Source organism: Pseudopipra pipra, chromosome W (genome assembly GCF_036250125.1).
Source record: "Pseudopipra pipra isolate bDixPip1 chromosome W, bDixPip1.hap1, whole genome shotgun sequence".
Classification (NCBI taxonomy): Eukaryota; Metazoa; Chordata; class Aves; order Passeriformes; family Pipridae; genus Pseudopipra; species Pseudopipra pipra.
The window spans coordinates 54,862,810-54,873,809 of NC_087580.1; the positions used below are offsets into that span (position 1 = coordinate 54,862,810).

The 11,000-nt window shown below is 51.4% G+C and overlaps 1 protein-coding gene across 1 annotated transcript in view; it reads left to right on the top strand.

The window, feature by feature from the left end:
• Positions 1 to 1,391: 1,391 nt before the first annotated feature.
• Positions 1,392 to 11,000, top strand: part of LOC135405205 (adenosine 5'-monophosphoramidase HINT1-like) — an 11,566-nt gene continuing 1,957 nt past the window's right edge. The window contains exons 1-2 of the mRNA XM_064639889.1: positions 1,392 to 1,543; positions 3,043 to 3,147. Coding sequence (XP_064495959.1) covers positions 3,094 to 3,147 — 54 coding nt within the window. The 5' untranslated portion in view covers positions 1,392 to 1,543; positions 3,043 to 3,093. The remainder of the gene's footprint in view (positions 1,544 to 3,042; positions 3,148 to 11,000) is intronic.

Consider the following 11,000-nt stretch of genomic DNA (forward strand, 5'->3'; position numbering starts at 1 on the left):
TGCGTGTGTTCTCAAAGGAGACAGCTGCGTTATAGATGGTGTTTCTCCAGGCCTTTCGATTTTAGGCTAGAGTAGAGCAGTTATGGTGATCAGTATGGCCAAGGCTGAGATGTTGTTTCAGGGAGTCCTTGTATCTTTTCTTCGGGGCTCCTCTCTTGCGGCAGCCAGTGGCAAGTTCACCATAAAGCAAGATCTTAGGGAGGCGGTGGTCCTTCATCCTGGAGACGTGCCCTGCCCATCGCAGCTGCGTTCTCATCAACATGGTTCTATACTTGTGACTGCTGCTTGCTCTAGAACAGATGTATTAGTCACATAATCTGACCAGTGGATGTTTTAAGATTGTTCGGAGGCAGCGTTGATGGTAGCGTTGCTGTTGTGCTAACCCGGGTAGTAATAATGATACGAATCGTACCCAGAAGCTTCCCAAGAAGGCGTCCCCGCTTGGGAGGAAGGAGAGGAGAGGAGCCCGTCGACTGTCTCTGAGGTCTTTTGGGAATTCCTCCTAAGGAGGTGAAATTTCTCCCCTCCCTATAAAGAGCCGAAGCTTCTCCTCTTCTGTAGAGCATGATCTAAGCGGAGAGCTGAGTAACATAGTCATATATGTGGTAGCATTGACTCTGAGATTAGCTCAGATGGTTTAAAGCATGGCGCTAATAACACCAAGGTGATGGGTTCGATCCCTGTATGGGGCATTCATTTAAGAGTGGGAGTCGATGATCCTCGTGGGTCCCTTCTAACTCAGAATATTTTGTGATGATTCTACGTACTTCATGAAGCTTATTAGCATACGCGGGGGCATGCGTTTTAATATTTAAATGGCCTTTAATCAGGTAAAGGTTACTTTTTTTGGCCCCCAAGCCAGCAGTGCCGAAGGAAGGCACGCTTCATATTGTATTTTCTCCCAGGAGGCGTGCCGCTTAGAAAGGTCTGCAACTGAGGTGGGGCTTTCAGGGAACAATGTAGAGCAAATTCTGCTGGTTCTGCAAAATGTCCTGAGAAGCTAAGGCCAGGCCCTGGAAAAAGCAGTCATTTGACTGGAGGGAGCAGCGCCAAAAAGCCACAGGCACGTTTTGGGGTGGACTTGATGCAGTAACAAATAACAAGAAATGGTACTTGAAGCTACCCCAGGCTCTTCTGCGACCTCGTTGCCCGCCCTCAGGGTCGCAGCACTACACGGGGCAGATCCCTCCGCGGACTCGCCCAGGTCGGATCCCTCCGCGCCCCGAGGGCGCGCAAACTCCCTGAGCCCCGCTAAGCGCCAGGTCGACGAGGGCGGACCCGCCAAGGGGGGCGGGGACAAGCGAAAACGACAGGCGAGCCATCCAATCGAGTCGCGGGATCGGCCGGCGGCGATCCGGTGGCCCAATGGGCGCGCCGCGGAGGGCCCGGCCGAGTGGAGGAAGCGCGGGGACGACAATGGGCGTTGTCGTTGCTGACGAGATTCTCGGGGCGCGGGCCGCTCGGCCTGGTGGCGCCACTACTTTCTTCGGAAAGGTCATCGGCAAGGCGCTTCCCCGGTACCGTCAGCAACGAGGACGAGGAGGTAGCCGCGGCTTTGCTCTGTGCGCGGTTCCTCTTCCCTTCCCCCCCTCCCCCCGCGCTCGCGGGCACCCTGAGCCGAGGACCCGGGGCGCGGTGCCCGGGGGCGCGGCAGGGCGGGTGGCGGCGCTGCTGCTGCGCGTGGGTGGAGGGACGGGGGACGGACGGGGCCTCTCTGGGTTGTGGCGCTCTCTACTGCACCATCCTCAAAGCTTGTTCCGTGCCCCACCCCCAGCCCCCCGGCTGCCGCGGCGCGTACTGGGTTGCTGATGCTGTCCGGGCTCGCCTCGGTTCCCAGCCCCACTGTGTCGTGTGCGCGCGTAGAGAAGGGCCTCCGACGGTAACGCGCTTGGTGTCAGCCGCAGACGTTTGCCGCACGATGTCCCTTTGGCACTGCAAGTCGTGCAAAGTTTGCTGCCAAGGGATGGGAGTGGTCCTACCTCGTGTAGGATGATAGTTCTGAAAGCTTATTTTAGGCACACGCAGTGAATCTCCTCGGGGATTCCGGGGGGGATGTGGGGGCGGTGTGCGTGCGTCTGTAAACAGTGAACGTCTGAGCAGTGACCGTAACGAGTTGGTTCTGCATTGGAGACATGCAGGTCTCGATGTGCCTCATAATAGCATCGAAGAGGTTTCACAGCTCTGCTGTGCTAGGCTTCGGTTCTGAACCCCCAAACTGGATTATTAAAGCAAAGAATTGCAGCTTTTCCTCGTTTTTCTTAAAAATACCCCCCAACAATATCTAGAGCCCGGTCATCCTGCAGGCTGCAAAAGCTTCCCAGATGTTGTTTCTGTGGGGAAGCGGGACCGTGATAACAGCATGCTTGCGGATTTCACGGGTGCTGGTGCTGGGAACTAGAGTGAGGTGCTTCGAGCAGCGTGGGGGAAAACAATGCAGCCGTTGCTTGTGCGATGTTAACTTTAAGTTAGTATCCCGTATAATTTTGTTATTAAAATGCTGAAGGTTAACAGTTAGGGACGTCTTCTGCTTTTGCAGCAATATGGTTTATGCGCAATATAGAAGACAGACTCGTACTGTGCGCTTGCAGGCTTCCTGTGATTATGCGTTTGTTCAATGCTTGAGCTCCCTGTACCGTGGGAAATGAGTGACCGCTGCTCTTCCACTTCACTAAACTCTTTGCTGATTCAGTTAAGCCATTCGCCTCCTGCCTCTGTGTGGACCACATCCAATAGAAAAAGTACTTAGGAAAACGGTCAGCCCGAACTAAAACCTACTGGAGGTCGCTAATCGCAAGTAGTGGCCCGTCTCCTTGTCCCCGTGGTCTTGCATGCCGAATGGCACTTCTGGAGGGGGCTCTGTAAATGCGTTGTATTTTGGGTATAGAAAGCATTGATATCGCGCAAGACAAGTCAATGTTCCGGCTTGTGTTTGGGGTATCTGGCAATCTGCTTCTGTAGGAGTTCAGTGGGGCAGATGGATTTGCTTAAGCCATTACCTTTCTCTGAAGCCGGTTACGTTTTAACTGTTTACTCTTCCTCCAGTGCCTCGCGTTCCACGGTCTTTCACCCCAAGCTGCGACGCTTTTCTTAGTCATGCCTAAGGAGCCAGTTATCGGGTTATCTGAAGCAGAAGATTCTGGGGAATCTGTAAGTACTGTGGAAGCTTTCTGTACGCTAAACTGTACCTGGAATTAGTTCCTCATTTACTAGACTCCTTCCCATCCCGTCTTTCCCTCCTGATAGGGCACAGTAGGCTACTTTGGGTGTTCTGGCGCTATAATCTTTTGCCTCTAGCTTGTAATGGAGTTGAGCTTTTTGACTAAAAGCAGTGCTCTGAAGCAATGCTCATCCCTGGGTATGTAGTTCTGGTGCAAAATGCAGTGTTGTTTTGGAGCGCGCTCTGGTGCCTATTGTCATGGTTTAGAGCAAGAGTAGTAGTACTTCTTCTAACACGGAGAAGAGGGCTTGGGGTTTTTGGCAGGTGAGGGGTGAGGAAGGGCAAAGCTGGTTGAGAGGTGCCGGATGCTTTGCTTTTAGCTATGAAAGTCAAGTTCAAAGACTTTGTAAACCCGCGCAAAAGGCAGCCTAAAGTTTATTTTCCGCCAGGATTGCTTATGTTGCCTGAAGATAGAACGGGGGCTTTAACCCGGAGACCAAGTCAGCTTCTGTGGCTGTTTTGTAGTCCGTTCCTGTCTAGCTTGAAAAAAACTGCCTAGCTCTTTTTTCCCCCTACGGTGTTCCTAATCGGTCGTTGTAGCTTTACTTGGCAAACGTTGGTTGCAGGCGGGCGGACGGGCAGTAATTCGAAGCGCAAGGGTTGAATTGCTAGGAATTGGCTAGCTGCTTTCTCTGGGTGGTTCTCTGCTCTCGTTCCTTCCCCTCCTGCCCTCTCCCCTCTTTGTGTGTTCCGTTTTCTTTTATTTTATTTTATTTATGGGTTTGTACTTCCTTCTCCAGCTTCTTGGGCGTGTAATGGTTGTTGGCGAGACGCATGCTGCTCACCTGGGCCTGACCAATGGATTCCGGATGGTTGTGGACGAAGGGCCCGAGGGTGGGCAGTCTGTGTATCGCATACATCTACGTGTTCTGGGTGGCCGTCAGTCAGGCTGGCCGCCCGGCTAAGATTTTTACACCGCAAGAGTTGCCACACGTGTACAAATCGCCACTGAATGGATTTCATCTGTTGCCCGTCAATCTAGCCGCTGTTGATGTGCAAGTTTTTGTGACGTGTGTCTGTGGAAGGTAATAAAAGCTTTGAGCAGCAGTTGCACAATAAAGATTTAGCATGGGGATATCATCTCCGTCTTGTGCGTCTTACTGAGGGGAAATAGTTCTGCAAGTTCAAACGGTGTCTCCCGGGAGTGCAAGTATGTGGAACGTTTCAGCCTGTTAACAGCGTTCCATAGACAGATAGTGATTTGCCCGGTCATTTGAAGCGTGACGCTGCAAGCGCTTAGCAGTCTCCTGCGCCTTGTAGGAAGCAAAGTCTTAGCTTTTTGGCGGTGATACCGCTTGCCATCCTGCTGAATAAGGGAGACCCTCCTGTTGAGTCTTCTGCGTGTGGCTCCCTGTGAAGAGAGAGCCTCCGTCCTCTTTGTAGCTGCCTTTTAAGTAGCGGAATATTGTGATGATGTTCCTCTTTTGCGAGGGAGAAAAGCCCCAACTCCTTCTGGCTTTCCTCATAGGGCAGGTTCTCCAACCCTTTGATCATCTCTGTGGCCCTCCTTGGGACCGTCTCCAGTCTGTCTGCGTCTTTTTTTTGAATTGTGGGGACCAGAACTAGACACAGCGCTCCAGGTGCGGCCTGCAGAGGGTGGCCTCTGTGAGAAGAGGCCAGGGTCTGCCCTGCGCTGGACACAGCTAGTTCCCGACAGCTAGGCATCGGACTCGCCGAGGACCAAAGCTGAGCAACTCGGCAAAGCTGGTGGCAGCCCTGTGTGAGCATATTTAAGAAAGGGCAAAACGCTGTCTGGGGCAGGTATTTCCCTGCTGCCCCCTGATGCGGCAGGTGGCTATGTCCTGAAGGAACTTTTTCATCCTATTTTCTCCCCCTGTCCTGTTGAGGAGGGGCGGTGGGAGAACAGCTGGGTGGACAACTGGCAGCCGGCCAAAGTCTGGCGTCAGAAAGCCTAAAAGGCAGATTCCTCCGTGAAGAAGTTGTACGGGGGTTGGTGGTTGAGAGACTGATAGTGACTGGGGTAGGAACAGGACGTTTTGGAGATAGGAAAGCCCGGCAATATCTGGGGATCCAGTCACTTTGAGAAGGGGAAATTTCAATGGAGAAAGCCTTCTTTCTGAGCAATAAGAGGTTCTCGTGAGAAAAAGGATCTAGTCTCTATTTTGTCTTGCTTGGTAATGCAAGCGGCAAAGAACTGGAACTCCTGCATGCAAAGGGATGAAAATGCGCAGAGCCCTGTTGGATGCTCTTTGTGCGTGTGCGTTGGAAACCCTAGGCCATCTACAAAGAGGTCACGGAGTTGATGTGAGGTTGGTCTGGCTAAATGTGATTAAAACGGAGCCTTAGGGAAGGCAAAGCCTTGAGGATGTGAAGGGTAAAAGGACAATAAGTAAGGCTGGCAATGTCATTCCCGACCCTTTTGTCAGGAAGGATTAGGAGCGAATGTTGCTTTGACTGAAGCGCAGGCACCAATCCGTCTTCTCTAACTGCAATTTCAGTAGCAAAGGAGACTCAAAGCTTAGAATCCGGCACCAATGATGCTGTACTGGGTGTGGCTAAGCTGGAGTTCATTTTCCCCATAGCAGCCCTCACAATGCTGTGCTTTGCATCAGTAGTTAGAAAGGTGCTGATAACACACCAGTGTTTTGGGTACTGCTGATTCTCCAACATTCTGCCCCGCATCAGTAGGCTGGAGGTGGGCAAGGTCCTGGGAGGGGACACAACTAGGGCAGTTGACCCAAACTGGCCAGAGGGATATTCTATATGAATCTGAAAAATCGGTCCAAGAAACTGCTCAGAGACTTTTTTGTCTTTAAGCAGCAAGGTATTTGTTTATTCAACGTTGGGAGCAAGCCAGCTCGCGCTGGACAAACTTGCTCACCGGCTCCTCAGAAAATCAACACTTTTGTACAATTTTCAGATGTGATTAAATGCATATTCAAGTGACTACAACATCTATCAATGCATATTAACAATAGGCGGAGTATAGGTGGAGCTCAGGCGGGGCTTGGGGCGGTGCTTCTCTTAGCTCCCCATTTCGGAAGGTAGTTCCCATCTTCCTCCATGGGGCAGGGGGCTTCAACTCATCTTCCTCAGCTTGACCCTTCTTCTCTTCCATTGTTCTTGACCCGCTCACTGAAGCCTGGAAAAAGCCCTGGCTCCAGGCCTATTTCTCCTATTCAAATGTCTACCTGATCCTGTTATATTTCTAATTTATTGCTTCTAGGCCTATTACATGTTCTTGTACTATTCTCTGAAGCTTTGGTCCAGTAAGTAGAACAGAACAAGCACAGATCGTTTTGGATGTTGATAGCTTGTTAGCAGGCCCAAATTTCTTAGTTAACTCTTTTGGGCCTAGCCTCCTGTTTCACATACCATATGATGTCAGCTCAGATATAAAAGCTAAATAAAGGAGGAGGAAGCGGGGGGCATTCGTCATTTACAGTGTTTGCCTTTTGGAGCAACCGCTTTGTGTGCTGAAGCTCTGCTTCTTGGGAAGTGGCCGCACAACACTTGCTGATGGGAAGTAGAGGATAAAATTCCATTTACTATTTTTCTTCTTTGTTTGTGCGCACGCAAACATGCGCTTTTGCTTTAGTAAACTGCCTTATCTCGACCTGGGAGTTGTTTTCCCTCTCCTTTTCTCTCCCCTGTCCAGCTGAGAAGGGGGAGTGATAGAACGGCCTGGTGGGCACCTGGCGTCCAGCCAAGGTCAACCCACCACAGATGCTTTTGATGCTGTCCAGGTGTGGCAGGAGAAGAGTCAGAGATCACTTGGACCGACCTGATCTAGTAGTTAGTTTACTGAGTTCTAATCAGTAAAGTTAGGTACGTAAAATATAAAATAAGTACAGATGGATTGGCGGTCAATTGTCTGCTCTTTACTACACTTAAAGTTAGTATAGGATACAAAGGTTATTGGTAAGCTTACGATGCGTATCTTAAATGTTACACGCATGCAAAAAGAAGTCACTTAGCAACCCATGGATGCCTAGTGGTGTCAGGTAAGGGATCTCCAAGCCTCGGGGGGTAACCTTGAAAGGCATCCCTACTTGAGGGGAGATCACTGCCGTGCAGCCAGCGGCTACGGAGGGAGGACTCAACGGACTCTGATGGCTGCACGTATTGATAGCGTCAAGTGATTGGCTCGTAGTCAGATTTTCTGCTGTGTTCATGCAGTTTTGGCCGCTTATCAGCCCAGTCTGCAGCCAAACTGGTTTGTTGGTGTGAGGGAATATTGCACGCAGCTACCCCAGGTACCAGGCAGCAGAAGGATTTAGGAAAATTTATTTCTGCAAGTTGAGAACACTAACATGACGGCGCTACCTACACTGGGCATGAGAAAACACGCCGCTTTCTTTCAGGAAGTTAACCTCTCTGTAAGGCAAGGGAAGTAAAAGCACCAAACTATCCGTGGGAAGATGTTCTTTCCCAGGCAGCACAGCTTCCTTGAGCGACATAAATTCCCCCCTCCTCGAATAATTCTTCAGAGAAAGGTCTTCTGCACTTACAGCTGGTTTTGGTGCTGGGTTGTCACCGATAGCCTCACGCAGTAGGATTAACTTTGGATAGTCCTACTTGCTGAGCATCTGCCTGGACCGAGGTTCAGCTAGTTCAAACCGGAGGAGCACATCTGCGACACCAGGTTTCCCCTAGCAATGACCCCAGAGCTCTGAGGGCGGTAGTCCAGGGCATGGGGGCCCAGGGGGTGTTCTCCTCAGTCCTGCCGGTGAGAGGAAAGGGCAGGAGGAGGAGGGCACCGATAATGCGAGTCAATAATTGGCTGCGGAGCTGGTGCTGGCGACAGGGTTTTGGGTTCTATGAGCATGGGACCCTGTTTGTGGATCAGCGTCTGCTTGGGACAGAGGGGTTCCACCTCACTAAGCGGGGCATAGGTATTTTTGCCAATAGGATAGCTGACCTCATTAGGAGGGCTTTAAACTAAGAGTGGGGGCGGGGCGGAGGGAGAGAGAGAGTAAGCAGCAGCCCTGTGAGGGAGTGACAGATGGGGTCAATGAGCAAAGGGCAGGGCGAGAGCTCCAGTACCTGGAAGTCCTCCTAGCACCCGAAGGCAGCGGTGGATGTCATAGCTGCAAGCGTGCCCAGCGGGAAGATCTCCTTGGACAAGTAACTTTTACAAGAGGAGCTCGACAGGCAGCACGGTATCCGGGAACGCGAGCAGGAGATTGATGTGTGGTATTGTCCGCTGTCTCAGGCTGAGCGACAGCCTGCCTTCAGGCTGCGCAAGAGGAAGGTAAGCCGGAATCCAACCTCGAGCTGACTGACGCAAGTAAGTCCCGAGAAGAAGGAGACTGGACGCTTGTCTGTGCTCGGGGTAGAAGGAAGAACCCTCCCCCATCTCCTGAAGTGCCCCTACATAACTGACAGGATGCTCCGGGGTTGGAGACTGAAGAGCACGTGAGTAACGGACAGGACCCAGGACAAGCCAACCATGCAAAGCTGACCTAACCACCCGCCCGCGTTAGAACCAGTGCCACCAGAAAAGCACGTAAAGATATTAGTAATTGGAGGTTCCCCCCTGAGAGGCACCGAAGCACCCGTTTGCCGTCCAGGCAATTTCTCTAGAGAAGTCTGCTGCCTACCAGGAGCTCGCATTCGTGGTGTCACTGAGAGGCTGCCGGGCCTGGTGAACCCTGCAGATTATCATCCGCTCCTACTCTTCTGTGTAGGGTCTGACGAGGCAACTTAGAACCCTCCCAGGAGACTATATCTCCGTTGGAGCAATGTGAAAAGGATCGGGAGCACAGGTGGTGGTCTCCTCTATCAGAGTCCCGTCAGAGGAAGGGGTCTGGGAAGGAGGAGACGAACCGAACGGGTGAATGCCTGGCTGCGTAGCTGGTGCCGTACTCAAGGTTTTGGTTTCTATGTTCGTGGATCTACCTTTAAGAAGCCGTGTCTGTTGGGAGCTGATGCGATTCACCCCACCAAGGGGGGCAAGAGGGTCTTTGCCAACAAGCTGGCCAGACTTACAAGGAGGGCTTTAAACGAGACTCAGCAGGAAAAGGGGATGGAGTTTTGAGCAACAGAGAAGAGACAGGGGCTGCTGTATCGTCGGGAACCAAGAGGTGAATACCTGAGAAAGGCCGCAAAGGAATCGGGGGCTTGATCCTCCCAAAAAGTGATGCGGTCGTGTTATGATCTGGTTATTAAAATTGTTAGAAATGCCTGTGCCCGAATTAAGATGCAAACGAGACCAGATGCCAAAATCAGTAGTATGGGGGGTTTTTTAATGGTAAAGAGGCAGAGAAAGAGAGATGGAAAGAAATAGGAAAAGGAGGGAGGGAAGAAAGAAAGCGACAGAGAGAGATTAAAAGAGAAAATGTATCACCACTCCATGGAACCCGGCAGCGTCCCTTTGGTCCAGTTCTTCTGGTCTTCTCGATGGTCAGGGTCCCCCAAAACATAGAGTCCAATGGATTAATATACGTTCAGGAGATGCCAGACACCTCCCCTGGGAGTGGGGGGAAATCTTTGCAGTCTCTTGTGACAGGCTCAGGATTTGTTACCTCACATGGGTCACGTGCAGTCCTCTGGTGGTGGAAGGCCTCGGGAATGAGTGGGGGGGGCGCTTTGGGGGTCCTTGATGGTTTATGACCCCTTCTCAGCTGCCTCTAACGTAAAGTCCCGTGTGTACATGGTCTTCCCGGAGCGGGGGGGGTTTACTCCTTCAGTTCGTTGTGGAGAGATTTCACCATCACACACCCAAACCCCTTCTCTTCCACCACCCCCCGAGCCCAGCTCTCCCTTGTCCGGCTGGGAAGGGGAGTAATAGAGCGGCTGGGTGGGCACCTGGCATCCACCCAAGGTCAACCCACCACATCACTAAGGCAGAAACGTGGCGGGACGACTCAAACAACTGGAGCTCTGCAACCGATGGCTATAAACTGGTCAGAAGGAAGGAGAGGCAGGGGTTGCCGTCTACGTAAACCAAAAATAAGAGGGATTGACTGCGCAGAGCTGTCTTTGAAAGACGGCGATGAACAGGTTGAGAGCTTATGGGTGAAAATTAGAGGCCAAGCTGTTGCTTAAGAGTCAGAAATTTGGCAGAAAATAACCCCCTTGCGTTCCAGCTGGTCCTCAGAGATCAGAGGGGCTGGGTGCGGTTAGGCTTCATTTCCGATTGCAACCAATTCGGCACTTATAAGTCTGGTCGCCTTCTCTAAGAGCCTTCGCGAGCACAAGTTCACAAAAAGTGCAGTTTATTGAAGCTACAGAAATTCAGATTCGGAATTGCCGTTGAGAAATGCACTAGCTGCGCTAGAGCTCTAATAACAGCAATGCTGTTGTGCTCATCATCATGGCTGGGCTTCGCGAACGAAGATTTGGGAAGGCTCTATCCACATTTGTTACAGGCACGTTGGTGACTTATGAGGCCAATACGAGATAGACATATCCAATTGCAAAAGGCACAGTAGAAAGACTCTTTAGATGATATATTCTGCAGAACGCGGTTCTTTCTGCGTTGCCTTTTCTCCTCGAGAGTGATCCTGCGTGTGTTCTCAAAGGAGACAGCTGCGTTATAGATGGTGTTTCTCCAGGCCTTTCGATTTTAGGCTAGAGTAGAGCAGTTATGGTGATCAGTATGGCCAAGGCTGAGATGTTGTTTCAGGGAGTCCTTGTATCTTTTCTTCGGGGCTCCTCTCCTCTGCGGCAGCAGTGGGCAAGTTCACCATAAAGCAAGATCTTCGGGAGGCGGTTGGTCCTTCATTCCTGGAGACCGTGCACACTGCACCATCGCAGCTCGCGTACTCATCTTAAACATCCCGGTTCTATATTGTGACTAGCTGCTTGCTCTAGAACA